The sequence below is a fragment of the Amblyomma mixtum genome, chromosome 9 (assembly GCF_055824585.1).
Source record: "Amblyomma mixtum isolate Tamu chromosome 9, ASM5582458v1, whole genome shotgun sequence".
Taxonomy (NCBI): Eukaryota; Metazoa; Arthropoda; class Arachnida; order Ixodida; family Ixodidae; genus Amblyomma; species Amblyomma mixtum.
In genome coordinates this window covers 87,145,300-87,173,263 of record NC_143020.1, presented here as the reverse complement: position 1 = coordinate 87,173,263, position 27,964 = coordinate 87,145,300, and the positions used below count along the sequence as shown (strand labels likewise).

At 44.2% G+C, this 27,964-nt stretch overlaps 1 protein-coding gene across 1 annotated transcript; it reads left to right on the top strand.

The window, feature by feature from the left end:
* Positions 1-11,812: 11,812 nt before the first annotated feature.
* LOC149330017 (uncharacterized) lies at positions 11,813-27,600 on the top strand. The gene is made up of 3 exons (XM_089560728.1): positions 11,813-12,058; positions 25,615-25,780; positions 27,003-27,600. The coding sequence occupies exons 1-3, from the start codon at positions 11,941-11,943 to the stop codon at positions 27,598-27,600; spliced, it is 882 nt and encodes a 293-aa protein (XP_089416854.1). The 5' UTR covers positions 11,813-11,940.
* The last annotated feature ends 364 nt before the right edge of the window (positions 27,601-27,964 follow it).

The following is a 27,964-nucleotide window of genomic DNA, read 5'->3' as shown; positions in this document are numbered from 1 at the left end:
GTATACAGCAGCCATGCACTCCAGGTAGTCATCTTTGCTGCCTCTAGGCAGTAAATGTAGCCATGTTTTATACCGGTATACATGTTCGCAGCCATCTGGACACTAACAATTTCCTGGCCCATATTAGTAGGAGAAAGCGTAAAAAATTATGGCTGCTAACCAGAAGGATATAGGACGACTTATACATATTAGCTAGTTCATGAAACAGTTTACGCATTAATGCAGCATACGATATGGAACAGCGAATGTGTTTACGTTATGGGATGGTTAGAAGAGTGCTTTATGGTTTGTAAAGTCTGTAGGCACGAACTTGGAGGATTTTGTCGCACAGCACCCTTGCGAGCAGATTCCTGAGCACATCTGTCCTCTGTTTGTTCACATATTTGTTCTGATCAAAAACCTGCTTTCGCACATTTCGTAGTAAGCACTGCAAAATCGCCAGCAATTTTTTTCACCAAAGAGGCGATTGGCAGTTTGGATAACGTTGATGTTTTGGAGACAGCAAAGCAATCGCAACCATAAGATTTACAAGTATTTTTATTAGAAATCTCAAGTAACTCGCACCAAATTACATACACACTCGGTGGACGATTTCAAAGCCCTTTGAAGAGTCGTATGACACCCATGCATGTTTAGGCACCCTTCTTCCTTATCGAGATAGAACATTCTTGAGCATGTGTGTTTGTTCGACGTGCCCTTTCCAAAAGAATAAAAATTCTGGGCACGGAACCTGCTTTGTTGTGTGTCCAGTTTCAGGACAGAGGAAATGAGCCGATCGATGGAGACGGCAGCTCATGGTAGTCTTTTTATTTCCAGAGAAGACTTGCGGTTGGAAAGAAGAGTAACAAGTGCTGATGAAAATAGTGCAGGGCATAGGAAAATGGTTTCAAACACACTTAGGTGGGACACGACAGTCATAGAACACAGAACTGGAGGCCACACATTAGATCTAGTGTGCTCTAAAGCAGTGAGGCATGAATCCGGAAATGTTTCGGGTGTGCCCTATGAACTTTATATTCGATAGTAGTTCTGAAATGGCGAATGAAATGTTGCCTGTTAAATGTGGCTGTCAAAGTGTAGTTGCCATTTGGTCACAATGAACATGCCACCTACAGCAAATTTTTGGATATTTTTCTCCATTACTGCCCATTGGAAGTAACTAACGCTAGTGAAAACTCTACATGCATTTTCGTAATTGCTATATCGTTACCCATTTCTGATACGAGTTGGTATCAGTCTATGGGGTAGCAACATGTACAGTATCAAAAAACAACAGTGCAAAAATCTTTGACGTCTGCAATTATTATGGTCTTCAAATAATGTCACAGGTAAACCTGCTCATGCATACGCCTGCATATGCTCTGCTTGTCTATATGGAGCTGCAGCATTCCCAAAGGATGTCAGTGAACACTAGCTCCAATTGGAGAGCGCAACATGGCGGCAGCCCTCCATATGCTACTTCTTCGCGTCAAGGAATGTAACAGCTCATCCAGTTTTCTTTTTGAGGGACCTTTCATTAGTCTAATTGCCCATTAGTTGTCGAAAAGCACATAGGCTATTAGTTCTACCAGGATTTTCGTTAGAGTGAACGACATTCACTATCACCAGATAAAAATATCTGATGTTGCTTTTAGTTCCTTGCCGTAGTAACAAAAGTCCTCCTTGTGCGTTCAAGACGATGCAGGGTTCGATGGTTTGGCAGGATCAAACGTGCATCCAAAGTATGTTTACATAGATACAAAACATGCACCCTTCTGTGCACTGCGCTCATATATATGCTCGTGCTACAAAACACATGCGAGAAATTTGATGTTCACGAGTGGATCATGTTTTGACACATTTTCTCAAATTCACAAAAAGTGGCACCCATTCCCAGTGCCATAAATTTGTTATGAACTAGTAATATAATAATTAGTAAAAAAAAAGCATTCCAAGAAAGGCAACCATTAAGGACCAAATACTGTGCCGATTTTTCCTGCGACAAACACTTGGCTGTTTTCCCTTCAACGGTTCGCACAAAATGAGGCACAAGGAGTCACTGAAAACTAGCCGGCTGCTGTACACTAGCACGCTTTGTTCCTTCACACAACTTGCTCAAAGTGTTTTCGCTAGAAAGCACTGCAAGTGGGAACATGTCGACATAAAAATCTGCATCTATACTCTTTTTGGTAATAAGTACGTCGTGTACACTTAGCGTGTCATGAATTTGCAACACTGGTCACAAAAGGGTTAAATCTCCTTCAAACCCTTACTATGCATGGCAGGGCTTAATCTAAGGATCAGTTCAAAATGATCATTTTTTAAGCAAGAAGCCAGAATGCAGAGGTTTATGAAGTATCTCATTGGCATCAGTGTATCAAGCACTACCCTCATTAACGACAGCCTCTTCCACGCCGCTCGCTGTTTCAAAAGCCCACTGTAAATATTAACCAGTAGTTAATGAAACGGGTAATTCTCAAGGCACTTTACTGGAACAGTAATAGTAGTACCATTCCGCAAATTAGCCCCAGTGATGTGCGAGGGCAAAGGACGGAAGCCATCACCTTTGAGTAGCGTCACCCTCCCACCAACCTCTGCCACAGCAGAGGCTTCACCCTACCTACCAGAAGCCAATGAGAGAAGCCTCATGGGATCAATCAGTCAATGAATGAATCAATCAATCAGTCAATCAATCGGTCAGTCAATTGATCAATCAGTCAGTCAGTCCGATCAATCAATCAAAGGAACTTTATGTCGCAACTTCGCAAAGGAAAAAGGTGGCCGCAGGAATCTGATGAATGAATTGGAAAAGTGAATAACGCAAGTTCAAATTAATGAGATTCCACTCCACTAGCTTCCATATTGGAAGCACAACTCACTGCCTCGGTCAGCCACTGCTGAATTCGATGCAGTGGTAGACGGGCATGCCTGCAAAAAAGAGGGCCCATTCAAGCAACCACACAGTGCAGAGTAGCAGCAAGGCTGATGATCTAAAACACAATTGCATTCATTAGATGCAATATGATCCTTGGATTAAAGCTTAGTCTTAGTGAAGAAAATCAAAGGAATCTTTTATGCCAGAGAGGAGCAGATCAAATTCCATCCAACTTGGTTCTAAAACACGAAAATTTAACACAAGGAATATCAGACATGAAAAACACTCAGAGAGGAAGAACGCAGGTTTCTATATACAACTACCTGAAAGTCTGTGACCGTCCTGTATGCATCTCTTTAGGTATTATACTTTCCACACGTTTTATGTTAAGAAATCGTGTGATGCCAACTATAGCCCCTCACTGATTGCTCATCGATTTTATTTGTTTTTTATGTGATACCGTAAGAAGAGCCTCATGTCTATCTGGACCCACCACCGGTGTCACACTTTGCCACAGGTGAAGTGGAGAGGGGAATCTCACTCTCCACTCTGGCATGTGTGGTCGTGCATAGACGAGGCTCTTATGCTATCCCGTTGTCACAGCCAATGGCAATTAGGTGTCCTCCAAGTTTTTAATTTATGTAGTTATTTATATATACATACTGTAATGCATCGAGTGCTACGGCAGGAAAGGGTTGAAAAAGTACCAGGCACACATTTGAGTATAACAAAAAGAGATATGCACAGCTGAGTAGTTTCATAAACAAAAAATACAGTGCAGGGAAAGGAAAGGGTAAACAAAAGAGAAAGTTTACAACTGGACAGCATGGATCGGATGTGCAGTGATTATGCATCTCAAATGGCGGATGTAGAAGTTTTGGATAAACGCCGGTGAATGGACTCAGGTAATGAATTGCAGACTTTGATAGAGTGAGGGAAACTAAATTGAAGCACAGCGTATAAACTCAGGTAAGGGCCGCACTTTTATTTTTGAATTCTGATGTGAATTTTGAAGGTACCATCCATACACAACTTAAAAAACACAATACCATATTTTTTTCACAATTACCTGGTCCAAAATGGGGTGCAACCTTTGCACGATATTGTATAGCATATAGGACATGTGTAGTATGGTATCAAGTTTAGATCACGATGTCTTCTCATTAATGATTCCGGCACAAAGTATATTTAATGATTATTTGAGAGTATAGCCTAAAGACTCATAATGAAAAGTAAGGTTTTTAATCATTAAATGTGAAAACGTGAAGAGAGCAAAAACAAGTTCTAGGAAAGAAGTGCACAAGAGGATGATAGGTCACAATCATAACAATGATCTTTGTGTCTTTTGTTTAGTGTTAACCATTGATAATCAAGTTTTGTTAGAGCATGACCACATATGTAATCAATGTGATTAGACCATGATATGTTATACGTAAAAATGACAGCAAGGCAACCTTTACTCAGAAACCTTATCTACGGCACGGACACTGAATGAGTGACTAATAAGGGAAGGATAACGTTTGTCACAGAAAGACATCAGGTCGGTTTTATCAAAATTGATGTTAATTGATGTTCAAGAAAATACTCCTATCTAAATCAGTCAGTGACTCCAGTGCCACACCATAAGAGTGAAATAACTAGGAGAATAAGAAATGAGAGGGAGTGCACATGGCAGGCACTCTCAGGTGATTAATATCAGTGTACCAGTATCCCTCAAGACAAAAGTATATAGAACATCTGTATCTTACTGGCAGTCACCTACAGGGATGAAACGTGGAGGCTAACAAAAAGGACTCAGCTGAGGGAACAAACGTGGATTAATGACATCCTAGTCGAAATACAGGAAGAAATGGACTTGGGCAGGGTATATTATGCAAAGGCAAGAGAACCGCTCGTCCTTAAGGGTAGCAGAGCGGATTCCAAGAGAAGGCAAGCGTAGCAGGGGGTGGCAGGAAGTTAGGTGGGCGGATGAGATTAAGAAGTCTGCGGGGATATAGCAGCTGCAGCTGTCAAAGAACAGGGTTAATTGGAGAGGCATGGGAGATGCCTTTTCCCAGCAGTTGGCATAGTCAGGTAGATGATGATTATGACACCAAGTAATAAGTTTATCTCGTCTAAACAAATTGCTGACATGACTATGTTGCCCCGTTACAAGAACACCAGAAACTACGTCTAGATCTGTCCCAAACGCATCTAGAGGCTCTTCAAAGGCCCAATTCTGATCGCCAAATACCTTGAAATGACGAACCGCAGAAAGCTTTCTACAGATGTTTGGTGTGCAAAAATCCAGAGAAAAAAAGGGGAGGAGCAGCACTTATGTTAAGCCTTTAAGTGCTGAGTACGAAAACATTAATTGGTTAATGCCCATATATGCAGAATTTCTTAGTTACAGATCTCTGGAGTCCTCATACAGCTCCTCATGCAGCGCTGAAGCATTTAAGTGATGCGTAACTGCCATATGATGGCAGGTGCTGCCTGATGGCAGTGTGCCTGCTACCTTCTTATTTCCGCTGCCCCAGCTCAGGTGCTTCTCGTAGCAATGGCAGATGCCAGGGCTAGCAAAAATCTTTTTCTCCTGTTTACTATTATTTTAATAAAACCACTACCACTACTACCACTCACGCAGTGCTGCAGCATTTAAGCGATGCACCACTGCCATGTGATGGCAGGTGCTGCCACCTGTGGGGCTTTTGCGACCCACGTTGCTCTACTCACGGCTGCCTGGATCGGATTGCGCAGCGGGGTTGTAACTCCGCTGCACGCTGATCCAGGCGGCCATGCTCTTCCCAAACAACCTCTCGCAAACAACCATTAATTGAACTCCCACCTGCCACAGTGGGCAGTTCGCTCACATTCTCGTGGGCAGGTTGCGAAGATTTCATAAGGTGACATAGCCTTTAGTCTCTTTCACACATACCAGGCAATGCTGCCAAAACTAGCGCGCCTATTCGCAGAGGCTAAGTCCACACCCAAAAAGTAGTTCGCCATGCAACCACAGTGATCATGATGTATTTTGTGCGACATGTCAAAAATACAGTGAATGACAACCACCTGCACTTCCTTTTAATTCTTGCCACATTTTCAGCTTGCGACTCATCGAGGTTTCAAGAAGTAAAAATGAAATGCGGCATTGTGATACGTAACTGACAGGGAGAATCACTCTTACTCCATCCGCGCCTAAAAAGTAGTCCGCACTCAGTGAAATTTATAGCCAGAGGGTTCGAACACTCAGTGCCTCGCACCTTTTGCCACGATTTGCGGTGCTACAACTTCGTTTTATACCGCTCTTTGTTTTAGTTTAAACACTTACCGGAGCTTAGAAAAGAACAAATCATACGTGGTGGAGTAATATGGTTTCACGGACGCACTACTTTTGCAGCCTCTGCAGCATCACGTGCTATGCACGAAACAGAGTAGAGGTGGCAAACATGTCACCTAGGTGCTTCTTTGAGGATTTTCTTGTGGATTTCTTGCTCATGGCAAACGACGCCGAAGACAACTTTTCTGCAACATGGGAATCTCAACACATCCGCATTAAAAGAGTGAAAGCTGTCAAGAGTGCGAAAAGTGCCACTTTGAACTTTACACAATTGAGTGTTTGAAGATTTTTCACAAAACAACAAAAATTTTACCTCCTATAGATCTGCAATTGTTTTGAAAGGTGACTAAAATTAAAATAAAAAACTATTATTTCAAACAAAACTAGCCAGCTCCATTCGAAAGGTATAAGGGCCAAGCTGTAGCTAATGCACGAAGGGCTGGAAGATGAATCACAGCCAAACAGGATGCAAGGAAGAAGGCTAATGAGCCTGGAACCTACTTTGAGCCACAGAGTCTCACCAAAGCACTCTAGTGCTTGTTGAGGGCCATCTCCAAACTGAGGGCGATCTCCAAACTTTTTATATCTGCAAATGAATATATATGATAGCACTGTGTCCTGGATCAGAATTCAAGTATGTTGACTGCATTCCACACACCGCTTTACACCGATGCCTATGTTTACCACCTCGTTGCGCCATGGCCAGGGAAATATTTCAGAAACCACTTCAGACACCAACTGAAGGTCTCGAAGGCAGCACGCATGTTATACACAGAACAATGGCAGATCAAGAAACTAATTAACAGGTTCAGAGGACGAGAAAGCAGCAAGCAGAGCCCAAAGCTGAATGCCAAAGAAACAACCTTCTTTTAGCCACTAATGTAAACTGCCAAGCTCACAACTTAGCCTGTTTCACTTGCCAACAGAACGCTAGTGTTTCTGACTTGATCACAACATTGCAGGAATCACGTTAGGAACACAGAGATAAACAAAGCACAGGGGTAAGAGAGTGGTGGAGGCCCCTCAGCTCAGTGCAGACATTTTGAAAAAACTATAGTCATCTTTGTAGTGAGGAGAAGAAAGCTATGACGAGTGTAAAGGTAACGTAAACTGCCTCACCCTGGGTGGATGCCTGAAATACACCAGGAGGAGGAAAGGATGACAGAGGCGAAGAGCGGACATAGAGAAAAAGAAAAGTGCACATAGTACATATTAAGCATGGTTATTAGCATGCGTGTGTGGATCCAGCCCATTTATGCTCAGGACCATGGTCTCACAACTTACCTGCACACTAAAAGAGCAGTGGCACATTCCTAAGGTTTGTTCCCAAATGTTGAGCATTGAGGTTGTTGGTTCTGCTTGACTGAAAAGAGGAAAAGCAGTGCAAAGAACAGGGAGGAAGGGGAAAAACATTGTATGATGGAGAAAGCCGGCTCAGAAATGCGGATACTTTTCGTCTTGCTAAGAACAAATTCAAGTTCACATCGGAAAACACAAGAACAATGCACACAAAGTAAAGTAGGATGGGGAAGAATTTCTGCTCGAACTGAATGGTGCCATATAGATTTACGGAGAAAGCAGTGGAACTCTAATACTGAAAACACATAGAGTACAGGGCAACAAAAGAAGCAAAGAAAAAAGAACACCTTACGCTACAAACGATCCCCAGTTATTGTTTATTTAGAATATGATTCTTAAAATCAGCCTTGAATCATTGATATACAGGCAAAACTAAAATTTGGAGCACAAAGGACGGTTTTGGTCTAAGGCAAAAGCTTGAAAAGACTCGTGCTAATTTACTTGCTCATGGATGCAATGCATATTTCACTGCTAATATTTCTTTCCACGTATGTTTGCGACGCATACTTACTCCACTGACCCTCAGCATGGCATACCAAATCATGACCGGCCAATCTCTTTACTATTCGAAGAAAAGTGAGCTCTAATTGGAGTCTATCATGGTGTGACATTAACCGATAGTTCCTTAGGTAACAGCGGATTACAGATAAATGCAGATATATAAGAGGGTACCAACAGTCAGGTAAGCAGGAGATTATACTGGGGTGCTTGCAGGAATGAAGAGGCAACAGGTGGCTCAGAATAGAGAGGGATATGGGGGAGGCCATTGTTTTGAAGAGGGCATAGTTGGGTCAAAGATTACTACACAGTAACATTACAAATATATGTTACCTGGACACACAGTTCATCATTGCCCCGATCAGATTTAGTGAAGTGGCTGTTTAATATTTGAAATGCATTTACCTTACCTTCATGACACCGGCCAGGAGAAAAAATAAGATTAAGCACAAGAGTAACAATAAATAAAAACACATTGATGAGACAAGGAATAAACAATCAGCACAAAAAATAGAAGTCTGGATAAGATCAGCATTGACGGATCTCTCATGTGTGTAGTGCGTGTTTCTTAACTCTTTCATCCATTTCCGAAATATGGAACGAATTTAGTTCAGAAGTATGCCTCCGTGCAGCCAGCCACATAAGCGATCGTATAGTAATGAATGCGGTAGTTTTCGTTCTGCCCACTTCCTGCATCGTGAAGGCCGCTTGGACATTATTCAAAATTATGCCTTCCTGTGACCAACTTCAAGGGCAATTAGCCCCTGATCTCTCTTATTGCAAGGCTATAGGCTTAGGAACAAGAATTCGATGACTGTCCTTGTCATTGTGTTGTACCTCTTCAATCACAGTTGTCCTTACAGTGCCTTCGTTGTTCAAAATCTGTACTTTTCAAGCAAGTATTGAAGACCTCAGCCTTCGCTCAGGGGGGCTCGTGAGCCACACTCCGTGCGACGAACCTCCAGCAACTACATTAAAAAAACTGTTTTAATTCAAACAGCAACAAAAGGAACAATCCAAGTCTTGCGGATCGGGAAAACACCGTCAACCTGTGGTTGGGTAAAGAAGAAAAAAAGAGCAAGCGAAGGCAAGGCATGCAATTGCACGTGCAGAAAGGCAGCTGAAAAGGGCAGCCGAGGCACCAGGCAACCTGGCGTAACGGTGAGGTGATGACACGTGCTCACCTAGCAAACAGAAAACAGACATGCTTGAGCAGGTACTTACGCAAAGTTCCCTTCACTGACGCGGTAATCCACCTTCAGGAGAAACGCTTGGCCAACACCGCCAAAATCCAAAATGCTCCGGCTGAAAAAGGCCGTTTGCTTGCAGCTTATCTAGCGCGGGATGGGTCACGTGCGATTTCTATGCGCTGCCTTCCTGGGACCTGCCCGACATGGGCAATAAGGTTGCCATCATTTGAGTGCAGCAGGGTGCACTCGCCCCCAACAGAACACCACCCACCGCGTGGGGGCCTCGTGTGTGTCCTTATACACCGAGAAAGAGGGGCCAAATGCCCACAGTATGGTGGCATCAGTGCTTGCATAAGTGCTGAAGCTGAATTACGAATGGATTGTATTCAACTTGCGATGTCTGTCCTGAAAGTTGTGGCAAATTCTTTGCGCCGACATCATACTTGATTCATTTTCCCACATCATGTGTTGAGAGTATAGGGCTATGTTTAGAATTGGTTAGTTTTTGTACACTGCACTGCTGTTGCAAGTCTTGTCTTCTGGCCTGCTTTAAATTTTATGCATGCAACAGTTTTTTTAAAATATTCAGCAATGTGGAACTCAGCGGTTAATACTTCTTCTCCAAGATCAAGTTCATAAACACACACATCTCTAATGCGCCAAGACGATGGGCCAGCACTCTGATTCGACCATTATGCTAAATGATGAATCCCTCTCCCGTCGTATTCAGCGTGAGAGAAAAGGCGTAGGAGACTGAAAAGAGATTAACAGGAAACCAGTCCAGGAGAAAGAACCGGAAAGTCAGTGAACAAAGAATAAAGCATTAGCTGATATCGAGACTTGCAGCTGCCTACATGATCTACACCACAAATCAACACATCTAAGTGGCCTGCATTCAGGGAGCGAAAATATGGCCACACTGTTGAGAAAGTCGTAAAACCATATTTAAAGAATATATCCACAGCAGAGAAAATGCAAACAACTCCCTTTCGCTAGATGCCATAGGCAATGGTTAGCTCAGAGAAATGAGTCTCGCAATTTGGACCCAGAGTGATTTTTCGATCTTGGAAAGTGCAAACCAACAACAAAAAAGCGGCTGCAGTTCATACTGCTCCAGTCAATACACGGAAATACGTCTCTACACAATCCCTACAAGTGAAGTTGTTAATTCAGACCTCTCACCAGATGACCACACAGAACTGCTTAATTCCTACTGGGACCTGGCGATTCGCAACGCACGTACCTGAAGAGCAATGCACAAATAAAGAGTTTGCACACATGAAACTGCAGTACCTTTCGAAGCTGTCTTAAGTGCTACTGCCATATAAGCTGAATAGTTCTTCAACAGTGCAGTAAAAAGAAAAAAAACTGCCATAATATTGATTCTTTAATACACTGAGTTTGACTCCATGACTCAGCACTAGGTTAACATGTCGTAGCCACTGTGCCAAGCTGAGGCACTGAGGCACAGACTTGAGAAAAAAATCACTCACCCACGTCGGATCGTATGCATCAGGCTGACAGCGCTGCATCGGTCATCGCAAAATTATGTGCGCCGATTTTGAAGGGGCCCGCCGCGCCTCTCGAACCTAAGTACCATTGATAAATAATTCAGGGGGCACTTTGACTGTCTAAAGTGCGTAGAGGCGAAAGCGTTTTCCGCACCACTTTGCCTATGTGACACTGGTGACGTCACCACTGGATGACGTCACACGTAATTGATGACGATGAAGTAATTACAAATTACTAATTAGTGACTAATAACTGATTAATCACCCAGCACTAATTGACTGCTAATTAATGGCGCTTAAGCTTTGCCTTTAGGAGTGGAACGAGACAGCGTGTTGTAGCACTGCCAGGGAGTCCAGGGAACACCGCCATCCGTTCAGCGCGCTGCCTTGCCCTTTGAACGCAACGCTTTTTGAGGAAAGGAAATGGCGCTGTATTTATGGTTTTATGGGGTTCTCAGTCATCTCGGTCGACACTTTAACTGCGCCGTACAGGAAGGGAGGAAGTGGCAGTGAAAGAAGAAAGAGGGGCCGTAATGAAGAAACTGAAAATTGTATTTGAGGAAAGGAAATTATGCAGTAATTGTCTCACATATCTCGGTGGACACCCGTCAAAACGCGGACACATCTGTGGACACGGCTGCCGACACGGACGCAGACACGGCTGCCGACACGGATTTCTAACGACAGCATGAAGCATTAAAGGCTTTCGCCTTAAAATGCGCGTGCTGTTCAAACAAGCGGCTACGGCGCGGCTGGTGCTCGCGCTATGTTTCATGCGGTGAAAATAAGATCGAGGCGCGATCCCAGAGACTCAACATACTACCACACAACAACACGACCAAATGGGCCTCCCACATTCATCCCACCACCGTAATAAAAAGTCAAAATAGACTGATTACATCAATCTTGTCGTTGTTGCCTGAGTGACAATGTGGCCAGATGAAGACCTCGTCAACCACTGCATGGCTTTGTAATTATTTGTAATCGTGTGCTCATAATACACGATCAGTGTACGGAACGTTTATCACAAAACCTTTAGAAAAAATTACTAGTTGCGTGATAGCAAAGCTAAACTGATTCTGCGTGCCTAAGCTGTATTCTCCTTGCATAAACCGCTCTGCGTTCAAACAGCCGGAAGCCTCTCCGAGCGTCAGTTGGCGCACGGAAGTTGAGGGAGATCTTTGCTGAGACTGTCGTGCTTTGATAGAGATGGCGAACGAAGACGACTTTGCAGAAATTCGTCAAGATTTCACGGACGGAGAATGGCAGAGCCTTTCGGAGAAATCGCGGTACGCGAACATCAAAGAGAGCTTCGAGCTGAAGCTGGGTGAGTGAACTATTAAGGCGAAAGCCTTTAATGCCTCATGCTGTCGTTAGCAATCCGTGTCGGCAGCCGTGTCAACAGATGTGTCTGCGTTTTGACGGGTGTCCACCGAGATATGTGAGACAGTTTCTGCGAAATTACCTTTCCTCAAATACAATTTCAGTTTCTTCATTACGGTCCCTCTTTCTTTTTTCACTGCCACGTAAGTAAAAAAATTAAAAAAAATTTAAAAAGAAACAAAAAGTAAAGATCAAATATGAAAAATAAATATGAAATAAAAAAGAAATGGAAATAAAAAGAAAAATAAGACATAAAATATGATAAATAAAAAATAAATAACTAAAGAACTGCGCCAGGAAACGCTTGGCCTTGCACCACTTTAGAAAGCCAAAGTGCCCCTGAAATTTTTTTTTCACTGCCTTCCTCCTGAGCTGTTTGTTTGAAAATACATCTCGCTTGTACGTTCCCGCAATTAATACATTTCGTGGCTACCAGATTGACGCAACTTTCAAAGAAAACAGCTGTGCATAAATTGAAAGAGGCCCCTGCCATGCGTGTGTCAACAGGGAGCTAGATCACTCGTGACACGCAGCAAAGTACAGCCTTTGTCAAAAGTTTGAAGCCCAGGGGGTTTTCTTTCGGGCCACACTGTGTCGTTTTTAATGGATCTCTAGCACTCCAAATTTTCTGGACATGAGAAGATTTCTGGCATTGCCTCCTGCAGTAGGTAGGACTTCCATGAATGCTCCTGGAGTCCCACTATAAAGCTTGGAAGTGAACCCCCTGGGTTCTAAACTTTTGACAAAGACTGTACATCATAACCACGTGGCAACATATTTAAACAAAAGTGCGCATACAATCGACATAAACTTTTAGAATATTCAGTTACAGCTTAAATACTCACCTGTACTAATACAACTGTTAGGTTTTGTTCTTATATTTAGTTGAAATGTTTTTAAAGTGCATAAGTTCAGGTGAGGCGGCGGCCATGGTGTGAGGCGGAGTTCGCTCACATGAACGAATTTCGTCCAGGCCGTCGGCTCGAAGGCATTTAGTTTGCCCATACGGTTATACTCGATGTCGAGCAAGCGTACACGACAGCGTACCCCATGCCGTGCTTTTCTCCCTGTCGGACTCGGACCTGGGGGCTCCGGAGCTTCTGCTGGCCGACATTCTACGTCTCTGTGAGGAAACATGGTTGTCGCGCACTTTGGGTCCTCAATCGGCCGCATCGCAGTGAAGAAAGGTCGGCACCAAGTGTGTCTGTTGTCGCCGCTCGTATATTCTATATTGCGAGCATCGAGCGAGAGCTGCTTAGGTCGCAGTAGGTTTCCGCCTCAGCTGGCATGGATGACGACGGCTGACTGCCGGGTAAAACCTTCGCGGACGATCTAGTACTGCCTGTGGAATACCCCCCAAGGATTTGCAATTGCTGCTAAACAACTGCCAGAATGTGGTTACTCGTCAGAACCCACAGCTCAGTTCCAAGAAGGCTGTGGTTGTCTGTTTGGCTGGATCCAACACGGCGGATTAAGAATTAACCTTGAAAAATAAGACCTTTGCCCAGTGTTTAAAGTTCCGATGTCTGGGAGTGGAGATGTTCGTTGAAATTCAGTTACGGCCTTCACAAGGCTACCGACAGGCTGCCCTTACCTGCTGTGGTGCCGATTTCATCAGACAGTGAAGAGCACGCTATGCTGAATGTGTGGGCAAGCAGACAAAACTGCGGAACGCCTGGTTCTCTGCTGCCAAGGCCTTTCTAGTCCACCATGGATGACAAATTCTACAGGTGTTTGGGTCTCCATTTCACGCCCAGCTAGAGGTACTGGATCGCGATCACAGCAGCAAACGTAATATCCGAGCCCCAGTGGAGACCATCGAGAAGCACCTTGCTGGGTGGTGGGTGCTGTGTACAGACGATACTAGGAGCACCTCTAAAAACACTGGTTTGGGGTGTCGTGAGGAAGCAGTCAATGAAATGGCCAGCAAGATTACGATGTGCTGCTGTCATTGCTGTTCCAGTTGTATGTGTGTTTTCATGCGTGTGCATGCATTCTGTGTAGGGAGTGGCTAGATGTGTGTGCATGTGTTTGTGTACTCTTGCTGGGCACCACACCATCTGTGCTTATCTGATTCAAAGGACAAGGCCACAGTCATCATCAGGCTGTCTCGACTAACTCGGCTCCCACTGTTCCACAGGAGTGAAAGAATTATCATGCAGGATCTCAGAATATTTGGCGTGCATAGCAATTTCATGGAGTGCAATTTCTAACTACATAGAGGGCTTCGATGCCACACTGCGCTCAATGCCGCTGTGATGCTTCAAGCTATTGAAAGCAAAGAAAGTTCCCTGTGCCCGTTCCTCAAGTTGTTTCTTTTTGGGGTGGTTATTAAAATTCCGTGATGCCTTCCAATACGAAAGATCTGAATTCCTCTGGAGCCAGAACGCTTGTCAGGCTTTCATTGGCTACTGTCACATAAATGAAGGCGCATATCTGCACATGTTTCTGTAAATAGGCTCTCCAGCAGTGCAGCCTGGAATGAAAGCCTTTCTACCCAACTTTTGTTTTTCAAACGAAGGCAGCTTCTGACTGATCCTTTGCGCGTTCTCATGCGCTCACCAACCCCGACCATGAATCTTGTCAACCGATCGTTTGGTCTTCAGCTGTTGCCTAGCAACAGTGACACCACATTAAGTTTGTTGTGTGTGAAATAAATAATAAAATAGATATTGCTGCAACTGGAATTTGAACCTGCAGCGGCGTGAACAGATCAGCTTTGCTGGCCAATGCTCTAGGGTACTATGCTATCGTCACAGCCGATCATGCCTCATGTTAAATTGCAACACACCCTTGCACATTGCATTGCACATTGTCGTCTTTCTCAGCCTTCAGGCGCGCATAGATGGGATCACCTAAAGCCTCTATCAGAGCTTAACCTAGTCTGATATCCTTGCCAGACTTGCTGACGACCCAGCAAAGCAAGACCATGAGCCAATCAGGCTAAACACATGCCTTTGCACGTCTATTCAGGTGAACTATGTGAAAACTCTATCCTTTTTAGGTCTATGTTGATCATTATTTCTTGTCTGACAAAGTGAAAACTGCAGTTAGAAATGGTGCATTGCGTATCTTGGCTGCACATATGAGGATGTATGTGCTGATGTAAAATGTGTAAACTGGGTGCAGATAGCTTTGGGTTCTGTTTTTCGAAATGCTTGAGCAGATTCTTGAAGGGTATTAACAAGGAAATGCTATGTACCACATTTTCCAAGCTTTGTCTTTGCAAGTTTCTTTTCTTTCTCGAGTCCTTTTCGCAAAATTGTTTTTCCTGCTGCTGTTCTATCTACTTCTCAAATTTGAACCACTGGGTCAGCGGCGTTACCGCGGCACCTGGCTAGGTCAGTAGGATTTGAGTCAAGGAGAAATTCAGAAATCTCAATTGCTGTGCATTGCACGTGCACCCTAAAGAACCCCAGGGGGTCTAAATTAATCTGGTGTCCCCAGCTATGGTGTTCCTAATAGCTAACGTGTCACTGAGGGATGTCAAGTCACATAGTTTACAATTTACTTTTTTTTTTCCAATTTCTAGGGAGCTCAAGTTAGTCTTGCGTCTGATGAAGTTAAAGTACAATCCCCCATAGAAGAGTAGGGACGCATTTACACACATTTGCGTTTAAGTGTTATGTGTGGAGGGTGAGAAGCGCCATGAGCAGAGCACAGAACTGCATGGGAACACTTAATTTCCACATCTTCGTTGTCCTTCGAAAGGATAGAGCAGACCAAAGAAAGCTCCTGAAACGTCTGTGTTCTAAGGCACTTTAGCTGAGTCCCAGAGCCAAAAATTCTGTGCTCATATGACGTATTTTGCACAAATTTCGATGGAGGCGAAATTCTAGAGGCCCGCGTCCTGTGTGATGTCAGTGCACGTTAAAGAACCCCAGGTGGTCGAAATTTCCGGAGCCTTCCACTACGGCGTCTCTCATAGCCTTAGTCGCTTTGGGACGTTAAACCCCATAAACCAAACCAAACTTCAGTATGCCTGTAGTGCCAAATTTAAGAGAAGAATGTTGCTTGGTTGGCGGAAAGACTCTTCGGAAAGCTGAAAAAAAACTAAGCAGATTACATGCTCTGTAAGAATGATGACAAGCGATGCTGTTTGAGTTTGCTTCCACTAAGTTTACCGTGATTATACTTGTCAATTTTATCTATGTCATCTATAGTACCACCCCCCCCCCCCCCCCCCCGATATCAATGACCACTCAGTCATCAGAACGTACAATTGTTTACTTCTGTACCACCCACAGACACCTGACATCCCTCCCCCCCCCCCCCCCCTGTGTCACAAGTAATACAACAGTTGTCCTCTGTGTAACACAACACAGCCAACCGTGCTGGCTGCAGAAGACACCTATTTCTCTCTTTCTGCTTTCACTCCCACCTTCCTCCTTACCCTACCTTACCTCCCCCTCCTTAACCTCCTTACCTTACCAGGGAAATTTTTGAAGCATATTGCATCGCTAAGAGCTCCAATTCGCGTGTGGCAAAACTGTCTGTTGCTTTGCAGAGAAACCGGACAGTGTTCCTTGATAAGTGTCTTTCATCTGTAGTGTAATTCTTGATGTTTTTCTGGTTTTGTTTCGTTTTAGGCTTCACGCGTTTTCACCCTATTTATTTCCTGAGTTTTCCATTAAACCTTCAGTTTGTTATGCAGTGCCCATGTCATCTCTTTCATCGGTCCTTTGTTTTGGGCTGGTCTTCAAGATGAACTATGTCTAACTCGCCTAATACAGCGTGCTGGCAAATTTAAAGCAAGAACAATTTGGCTGCAGAAGCGATCTCTTTTTTGTCGGGCTCAGCCCAAATCTACGAAAACTCAGTACCGTAAGAGAAACATTAACAACGCACTAGTCTCTAAACACGGAGCAAATTTTTATGCTAGAAAAGTGTTATGTCTGTAAAAGGGAAATGTCCAAGTTCACAATACCATTTTGTAATGGCTGTGTAAAAAATAATCATGTGATGTGACAAAAATAAAATGCTGATTTCTAAATTTAGTTTGACGCCTCTTCCTAAAACAAATATCGCATCGGGCATGAAGAGAGCTCCTCACCCCATTGGCATTAGTTATGAATATGGGCATGGGCAAGCAAAGGCAGGCTTATCGGTCATTCTTGGAGGAGGTGGTTTGGGGGGAGAATCCCATTTGGGCAATGTATTTATGAGCCTTTTTTGTCTAAAAAATGGGGTTCAATTTGGATTGTCTATGTGAAATTTTTTGCTTGGGAAAGAGTTTCCTCCCCATCCAGGCATAAATCTGCCCCTGGAACCGAGTTTATGTGAACAGAGGCAATTTGGAAATTTTGGGAACCAACAGCACCATTTAGCCCAGATCACTTCCACCTTCTAACATATTGTGTGAACTGTGGTGGGGACCGTCCAGCGTATTCTTGTTCATTTTAGTGTGGAAAAAGTAAGACAATGCAACAAGGCCAAAAGTCAGAGAAAACGTTTATTGTTCTTAAGCATGCGCAGGCACATGACATTGTCTTCAAAACGTGCCTCTCGTGATGTGTATAGTATAATAAAGTGGAACAGAGAGTCGCACTTTTATGAGATGAGTAGGATGAAACGCACTTGGCAAATATCCTGAATTGAGGCCTTTATCAAGGGGGTGGAATTTCACATAAGGACTGTGCAGTGTAGCATGCAAAGTAAAATGCCAGAGTAGAGGTAAAGGGTATGAAGAGATCCTAATCGCTTTGTGAGCAAGCAGAGGTAAGGAAATTCTAGGTAAAATCAAGAAAAGTGCACAGCGAGTAATGTGGAGTATGGATAACTGATGGTAGGCTCACATCTATGGGGACACCTGAACCATGCAGGAGAACAGGTAAAGGAGGGAGTGAGAAAATGAAGAAACAGGAAATTGAAAATTGGTTTTTGAAGAAAAGAAATAGGCAGTAGGCTCACATCTCTGGGGACACCTGACCGGTGCAAGAGAATGGAAAAGGAGGGAGCAAAAGAAGAAATGAAGAAAAAGGAAATTGAAAATTGTTTTTTGAGGAAAGGAAATGGGCAGTAGGCTCACATCTCTGCGGACACCTGAACAGTCCAGGAGAACAGATAAAGGAGGGAGTGAAAGAAGTGAAGAAACAGGAAATTGAAAATCGGTTTTTGAGGAAAGGAAATGGGCAGTAGGCTCACATCTCTGGGGACACCTGAACAGTGCAGGAGAACAGATAAAGGAGGGAGTGAAAGAAGTGAAGAAACAGGAAATTGAAAATTGGTTTTTGAGGAAAGGAAATGGTCAGTAGGCTCACATCTCTGGGGACACCTGAACAGTGCAAGAGAACATATAAAGGAGGGAGTGAAAGAAGAAATCAAGAAACAGGAAATTGAAAATTGATTTTTTGAGGAAAGGAAATGGGCAGTAGGCTCACATCTCTTGGGACACCTGAACAGTGCAAGAGAACAGATAAAGGAGGGAGTGAAAGAAGAAATGAAGAAAGTGGAAACTGAAAATTGTTTTTTGAGGAAAGGAAATGGGCAGTAGGCTCACATCTCTGGGGACACCTGAACAGTGCAGGAGAACAGATAAAGGAGGGAGTGAAAGAAGTGAAGAAACAGGAAATTGAAAATTGGTTTTTGAGGAAAGGAAATGGTCAGTAGGCTCACATCTCTGGGGACACCTAAACAGTGCAAGAGAACATATAAAGGAGGGAGTGAAAGAAGTGAAGAAACAGGAAATTTAAAATTGATTTTTGAGGAAAGGAAATGGGCAGTAGGCTCACATCTCTTGGGACACCTGAACAGTGCAAGAGAACAGATAAAGGAGGGAGTGAAAGAAGAAATGAAGAAAGTGGAAACTGAAAATTGTTTTTTGAGGAAAGGAAATGGGCAGTAGGCTCACATCTCTGGGGACACCTGAACAGTGCAGGAGAACAGATAAAGGAGGGAGTGAAAGAAGTGAAGAAACAGGAAATTGAAAATTGGTTTTTGAGGAAAGGAAATGGTCAGTAGGCTCACATCTCTGGGGACACCTGAACAGTGCAAGAGAACATATAAAGGAGGGAGTGAAAGAAGAAATCAAGAAACAGGAAATTGAAAATTGATTTTTGAGGAAAGGAAATGGGCAGTAGGCTCACATCTCTTGGGACACCTGAAGAGTGCAAGAGAACAGATAAAGGAGGGAGTGAAAGAAGAAATGAAGAAAGTGGAAACTGAAAATTGTTTTTTGAGGAAAGGAAATGGGCAGTAGGCTCACATCTCTGGGGACACCTGAACAGTGCAGGAGAACAGATAAAGGAGGGAGTGAAAGAAGTGAAGAAACAGGAAATTGAAAATTGGTTTTTGAGGAAAGGAAATGGTCAGTAGGCTCACATCTCTGGGGACACCTAAACAGTGCAAGAGAACATATAAAGGAGGGAGTGAAAGAAGAAATCAAGAAACAGGAAATTGAAAATTGGTTTTTGAGGAAAGGAAATGGGCAGTAGGCTCACATCTCTTGGGACACCTGAACAGTGCAAGAGAATAGATAAAGGATGGAGTGAAAGAAGAAATGAAGAAAGAGGAAACTGAAAATTGTTTTTTGAGGAAAGGAAATGGACAGTAGGCTCTCATCTCTGGGGACACCTGAACAGTGCAAGAGAACAGATACAGGAGGGAGTGAAAGAAGAAATGAAGAAAGAGGAAATTGAGAATTGGTTTTTAGGGAAAGGAAATGGGCAGTAGGCTCACATCTCTGGGGACACCTGAACTGCCCCATAAGAGAAGGGATAAAGGAGAGAGGGAGGGAATAAATGAAGAAAGAGAAAATTATAATTGGCTTTTGAGGAAAGCATCCTAAGGGAAGGGAGGAAGGTGTGAGTGAAAGAAGAAAGAGAGAAATAGGGGTCATCTGGTGCCAGCAGGGTTGGCTGTGTTGTGTTATGCAGAGGACAACTGTTGTATTAGTTGTGACAGAGGGGGGGAGATGTCAGGTGTCTGTCTGGGGGTGGTACAGAAATAAACACTTGTAGGTTCTGATGACTGAATGGTCATTGATATTGGGTGGGGGGGGTGGTACTATAGATGACATAGATAAAAATGACAAGTATAATCATGGTAAACTTAGTGGAAGCAAACTCAAAGAGCATCGCTGTGTCATCATTCTTACAGAGGGTGCAATCTGGCTTAGTTTTTTTCTTCAGCTTTCCGAAGAGTCTTTCCACCAACCAAGCAACATTATTCTCTTAAATTTGGCACTACAGGCATACTGAAGTGACTAGAAAAACTGCAAAATACGTCATATGAGCAAAGAGTTTTTGGCTCTGGGACTCAGCTAAAGTGCCTTAGAACACAGATGTTTCAGAGCTTTCTTTGGTCTGCTCTATCCTTTTGAAGGACAACGAGGATGAGGAAATTAAGTGTTCCCATGCAGTTTTGTGCTCTGCTCTGATCACCCATCATACATAACACTTAAACACGAATGCGTGTAAATGCATCCCTACTCTCCTATGGGGGATTGTACTTTAACTTCATCAGACGCAAGACTAACTGAGCTCCCTAGACTTTTGAAAAAAAAATATTAAATTGTAAACTATGTGACCTAACATCCCTCAGTGACATGTTAGCTATTAGGAACACCATAGCAGTGAACACAAGATTAATTTAGACCAGCTGGTGTTCTTTAGTGTGCACGTGCAATGCACAGATATTGAGGATTTCTGGATTTATCCTTGACTCAAATCCTACCGACCTAGCCAAGTGCCGCAGTAAGGCCGCTGACCCAGTGGTTCAGATTGGAGGAGTAGATAGAACAGCAGATGGAAAACAATTTTGTGAAAAGGACTCGAGAAAGAAAAGAAACTTGCAAAGACAAAGCTTGGCAAATGTGGTACGTAGCTTTTCCTTGTTAATACCCTACAAGAATCTGCTTGAGCATTTCGAAAAACAGAACCCAAAGCTACCTGCACCCAGTTTACACATTTTACATCAGCACCTACATCCTCATATGTGCAGCCAAGATACGCAATGCACCATTTCCAACTGCAGTTTTCACTTTGTCACACAAGAAATAATGATCAACATAGACTTAAAAACGATAGAGTTTTCACATAGCTCACCTGAATAGACGTGCAAAGGCATGTGTTTAGGCTGATTGGCTCATGGTCTTGCTTTGCTGAGTCGTCAGCAAGTCTGGCAAGGATATCAGACTAGGTTAAGCTCTGATTGAGGATAAGGTGATCCGATCTATTCGCGCCTGAAAGCTGATGAAGACGACAATGTGCAATGCAGTGTGCAAGGGTGTGTTGCAATTTAACATGAGGCGTGATCGGCTGTGGCGATAGCACAGTACTCTAGAGCACTGGCCAGTGAAGCTGCTCTGTTCACGCCGCTGCAGGTTCAATTTCAGTTGCAGCAATATTTATTTTATTATATATTTCACACACAACAAACTTAATGTGGTGTCACTGTTGCTAGGCAACAGCTCAAGACCAAAAGATTGGTTGACAAGATTCATGGTCGGGGTTGGTGAGCGCATGAGAATGCGCAAAGGATCAGTCAGAAGCTGCCTTCGTTTGAAAAACAAAAGTTGGGTAGAAAGGCTTTCATTCCAGGCTGCACTGCTGGAGAGCCTATTTACAGAAACATGTGCAGATATGCGCCTTCCTTTATGTGACAGTAACCAATGAAAGCCTGACAAGCGGTCTGGCTCCAGAGCAATTCAGATCTTTCGTATTGGAAGGCATGACGGAATTTTCATAACCACCAAAAAAAAAACAATTTTGAGGCACGGGCACAGGGAACTTTCTTTGCTTTCAATAGCTTGAAGCATCACAGCGGCATCGAGCGCAGTGTGGCATCGAAGCCCTCTATGTAGTTAGAAATTGCACTCCATGAAATTGCTATACACTCCAAATATTCTGAGATCCTGCATGATAATTCTTTCACCCCGGTGGAACAGTGGGAGCCGAGTTAGTCAAGACAGCCTGATGATGACTATGACTGTGGTTTTGTCCTTTGAATCAGATGAGCACAGCTGGTGCGGTGCCCAGCCAGAGTACACAAACACATGCACACACATCTAGCCACTCCCTACACAGAATGTATGCACACGCATGAAAACACACATACAACTGGAACAGCAATGACAGCAGCACATCGTAATCTTGGTGGCCATTTTATTGACAGCTTCCTCACGACACCCCAAACCAGTTTTTTTAGAGGTGCTCCTAGTATCGTTTGTACACAGCACCCACCACCCAGCAAGGTGCTTCTCGATGGTCTCCACTGGGGCTCGGATATTACGTTTGCTGCTGTGATCGCGATCCAGTACCTCTAGCTGGGCGTCAAATGGAGACCCAAACACCTGTAGAATTTGTCATCCATGGTGGACTAGAAAGGTTTTGGCAGCAGAGAGCCAGGCGTTCCGCAGTTTTGTCTGCTTGCCCACACATTCAGCATAGCGTGCTCTCCACTGTCTGATGAAATCGGCGCCACGGCAGGTAAGGGCACCCTGTCAGTAGCCTTATGAAGGCCGTAACGGGTTTTCAGCGAACATCTCCACTCCCAGACATCGGAACTATAAATTCTGGGCGATGGACTTCTTTTCCAAGGTTAATTCTTAATCCGCCGTGTTGGTTCCAGCCGAACAGAACACCACAGTCTTCTTGGAACTGAGCCATGGGTTCAGACGAGTAACCACATTCCGGCAGTTGTTTAGCAGCAATTGAAAATCCTTTGGGGGGTATTCCACTGGCAGTACCAGATCGTCCGCGAAGGCTTTACCCGGCAGTCAGCAGTCGTAATCCATGCCAGCTGAGGCGGAAACCATCTCCGACCTAAGCAGCTCTCACTCGATGCTCGCCATATAGAATATACGAGTGGCGACAACAGACACACTTGGTGCCGACCTTTCTTCACTGCGATGGGGCCGATCGAGGACCCGAAGTGCGCGACAACTTGTTTTCCTCACAGAGACGTAGAATGTTGGCCAGCAGAAGATCCGGAGCCCCCAAGTCAGAGTCCGACAGGGAGGTAAAAACATGGGTAAAAGCACGGTATGGGGTATGCTGTCGTGTACGCTTGCTCAACATAGAGTATAAATGTATGGACGAACTAAATGCCTTCGAGCCGACAGCCTGGACGAAATTCGTTCATGTGTGCGAACTCCACCTCACGCCATGGCCACCGAGTCGCCTGAACTCATGCGCTTTAAAAAAATTTTAAAAACATTTCAACTAAATATAAGAACAAAACCTAACAGTTGTATTATTACAGGTGAGTATTTAGGCTGTAACTGAATATTCTAAAAGTTTTTGTCGATTGTATGCGCCCTTTTGTTTAATATGTTGTCACATGGTTACGACGTACTTCTGTGCGTGTCACGAGCGATCTAGCCCTCCTACATCGCTGTCGACACGCACGTGGCAGGAACCCTTTCCAAACTTTTTTCGGGCCAGGATCAACGACACACAGTCATGCACAAAAACAGACATCACTGATTGCTAGCATAAATGGAGATACAAACAAAAAAGAATTGCCGAAAACACACACGACTCTTTACTGTAGTTTTGCAGAATGGAAACCACTGCATCCTGAATTTACGAAACCGAAACCGGCTCTAGCTAAACCTCCAACAAAGTCCAACTGCCATGAGTATGCAAAGAACTGCCACATACTGTGAAGTGCCGAGATAGTTCTTTGATTTCTTTTTAACGCCGCTTTCTTGCTTCATATGCAGAAGGGAAAATGCGTGTCTCTGTCAATGTTGGAATATTGGCAAATTGAAAACTGGTTTTTTAGGAAAGGAAATCACGCATTATCTGTCTCACATCTCAGTGGACACCTGAAACGCACTGTAAGGGAAGGGAGCAACTGTGTTGGCGTGGCCGCCACGAAGTTTCCGAAGCAGCTTGGGGCACGCCGGGACAGCGGCCTGAAGAGAGATACAGGGACGCAGATGCTGACCGACATTGAGAGAGCTGCATTTATTCTGAGCGCGGCCCCTTGAATAGACTCAGCACCGCTAATTGAGCGCAATCTGAGGCGAGTAATCTTTTGGACTCGAAATCGAAACCACAATACATCTTCATCCCTCTCTTTTTTAAAATAATTGTGGATAGCAGCAAGGGTTGCTCCTTTGCTTGCAATGTATTTGTTAATGGAATAAATTATACGATAGTAATATTCTTTGGTTAACAGAAGGTTGGGGAAGGAACATCAAAATACATTGTAAATTCCAACTCTCTTCCCCCTTGTGTAACAAAAAGCACAAAATAGAGCACTGTATGGTAAAATAAAAAAAAATTGAACATGTGGCAACACAGTGGACTGCCAGCCTACAAACATATTTGAACACCTGTCTAGGTGTGGCACTATTCCGGCAGTAGTTTTTCATTACAGATAACTAAGGTTCTACAATTGGCAGAGCACCGGACATGAAATTCGGAGGCCATGGGTTCTGATCTAACCGGTGACTTGTGGTTGTTTTTCTTCTGCGTTGTAATGAATTATCTTTAAAATGTTATCTTTAAACTAATCTTTCATTGATAAACATCACAAATTAAAAAAATTTCCTTACACTCCTTGGATTTAGTGTCTGTTGGCTTCCGTCTTGTCCGTTCTTTAGAGTACACTCAAGTGTCAGTGGCGCTCACTGCTGCTTGCTGCTTTCGCAGAGCCAATCGAGGCTTGGCAGAAAAGGCCATGGGAATAGAAAATTAACTGTTACAATTAAAATCATCAACTCCCTAGTTAAAACAATTCATCACTGTTCTGATGTCCATTCACACCTGCTATTACTATGACACAGAAGCCATACTGTTACCTCAGAAATCTATATTTTTAATCAGTGCCATGCTTTCCTGAAACACTTGGTATATATCGCCTGCCATGGAGAGCGCCTTACAAGGCCTACATTATCTAATAACATCCTCCTCTTCAGTGTCTCTCGGAAGCGCTGGGCAAATGTTTAATAAGGTCCGCCAGGTTTACGGGGTGGTAGCCGCCAACCCTCACCTCCCCTCGGCGCTGTCACTCTCATAAACACTGATTTCCTCCACTCTTTTGTCACCTTCGGAAAAGCCGAACCTTGAAGCAAGCACCAGATATGGTAGTAGCTTATAAGAACAATCGGCATTCATGCAGTTGTCCTTGCCACTACAGAGGTGCACCAGTGGTACTTCGCACAAGAAATTGCACAAGGCGATGAAAATAAAGCGATAGCAACTCTTCTGCGGACGTCTGTATGTGTTTGGTTTGATTTACGGGGTTTAACGTCCCAAAGTGACTCAGGCTATTGGGACGCCGTAGTGGAGGGCTCGGAAAATTTCGACCACCTGGGGTTCCTTAACGTGCACTGACATTGCACAGTGCACAGGCCTCTTGAATTTCTCCTCCAAAGAAATTCAACCGCCGCAGCCGGGATCGAACTAGCGTCTTTTGGATGAGCAGCCGAGCACCATAACCACGTAGCCACTGTATGTGTGAATTTCTGATGACTGGAGATCGATGCTGGAACCTCATGCTAGGTCGTTCATGAGCTCTCTGTTAATTGTCTGTTGTTTCTGCACTCAGACGATGGAAACTACAAACTTGATCCGCACTCGGTCTTCTCCTGTGACACATGTGGAGAGTTGTTTTCCGAGCAAGACCACCTGGAGATACACAGGCAGCGCAAGCACCCACAGAGGCCACAGGGAAGGCACTGTTGCATCTACTGCCCCTACTCCAGCGATAACAAGTGAGACAGGTTTGACTACTCGCCTCGTTTGGGTGCTGCTAATATGTATATATACACCTACGGCTTTGCAACAAATAACTGTTCTCCATTACTTAGATTAAAGAACGGTGGGAGGGGATGGGAGCAATAGCGCGATTTGACAAGAGTTAGAACAGGATGCTGTGGCATTACAGAGAAAAAATATAACATATCCTGCGCCCTCCTCCACCTTTTAGACTTAATGTGGCGCCCTCTGGGGAAAGGCAGAAATTTGATTGCTACTGGTTGAGAACAGGCGATGACGAAATGAGAATCCAGTTCAGAGGCTCCAACAGAGCCTGGTAAGTGGCAAGAGCATGTTTGAGAACAGTCGTCATCTGTCGCAAGCGACCATCACTAACATGAACTGAGCATACGCTGCGAGAGCTGGCAGTTGGTTTTCAGGCTGGGGCTGGTGGAGGGGAGGTGCGCATGCGTGAAACGGCCGTGTGGAAAAGGCAGGACTGGATCCGCGGCCACGGATGGCAACACTCTTGCTGTGGACATCTTAATTTTTATCCTCTGCGTCGTCAGTGAGGCTTGGATGCTTACTGTGTCAGCTTCTCTCTTTTAATGTGAAAGCATTTTTGTCTCATGAGTGTCGTGTACAGGGCCTGTTCGCAGAGCGTGTCCGCACGAACTATATCATCCGTTATAGGGGTAATTAATAGAATAGTTGACTGAATAATTATCTAATTAGCAAGAATGAATTAGGTCACGAAATGATTAATTTAATGGTTAGTTAATTGGCTGAAGTATTTCGGTGTTCTGTTAATTACTTAACATGTAAACGAAAATTAATTGTCTCTATGAATTATTTATTACCTGAATTGATAAAAGAAACAATTAAATTGAATTGTCATCATACTGATAAATTAATTAGATGAGAATTGGCCAAATTACTTATTTAATCCACTTTGAACATTTGTTGAGAATTTAGTCAAATATATGAATTGCTTAATTATTGAAATAATTATTTAATTAGTACTTTTGTGTGCATACTAGACACACTAGCAATGGCACCTACACCCTTGGAAGTGGTAGAACTGGAGTCAGAGCGAAAACAAGACTTAGAAACGGCAAAGGCATAAAGAAACTGACGCGCAGCAACATAATCAGCAGCAGTAAGAGAAATGCTTTCGCACCGCTGCACCTTAGCAGACAAGTGCATCACTGGAATTTTCTTCCATTGTCACACACCCAGATCCCACGTCACCGTCCATGTGCGTATCCACACTGGTGAGCGGCCCTTCGTGTGCCAGGAGTGTGAGAAAGGCTTCACACGCCGGCATGACCTCACCCGCCATCTGCTGGTCCACTCTATGCGCATCCACACTGGTGAACGGCCCTTCGTGTGCCAGGAGTGTGGGAAGGGCTTTACACGCCGGCACTTTCTCACCCGCCACCTGCTGATGCACTCTGGGGAGAGGCCGCACCAGTGCGCGGACTGCGGACAGCGCTTCAACCGAACGTCCAATCTGGCGCTTCACTGCAAGGAGCACCACTCTGTGGATGGCGGGGCTAAATCGCATCTGTGTCCCCACTGTGGAAAGGGGTTCACCCAGAGGGGCCACCTCGACAGACACCTGCTGACACACACGGGGCAGAGACCCCACGCCTGCTCACAGTGCGGGGTGTGGTTCGCGCAACGCAGCAACGCCATGAGACACGAGCGGGTGGTGCATTACCGCCAATACAGGCTGCACTGCCCCCACTGCGGGAAAGGGTGCAGGGACGTGGCCGATATGAGAAGCCACATGCGCACACGCCACACCTCCACAGTGGAAAAGAAGTCTAAATAAACAAGGACAGCAAAAACGAAGGTGCTCTTGTCGCACCCTGTTCTGTGTGTGTTCTTTCGCGCAAATTTTTACCAGCCGTGAATTATTGCAAAAAGTAGCTTTTAGCACAGAAAGACAGCACAAGAAGGAAGGAACTTTACAGGGCAGAGCATTTACAACTCAGGTTTTTATAGCCAGACCACTTGCTTTTATACACAACATGTTCGTGTCAACAAACTGAGAGAAAAGAATTCACTCACGAACATGTCAATTCGACTTAGATCCCATTATCCCACGAGGAGGTTTGGAGGGAATTATTTTCTTTCACTTTGTCAGTATACGAGCAGCTGATGCATAGAAGAAAGTGGTCTGAAAATAAAAACAT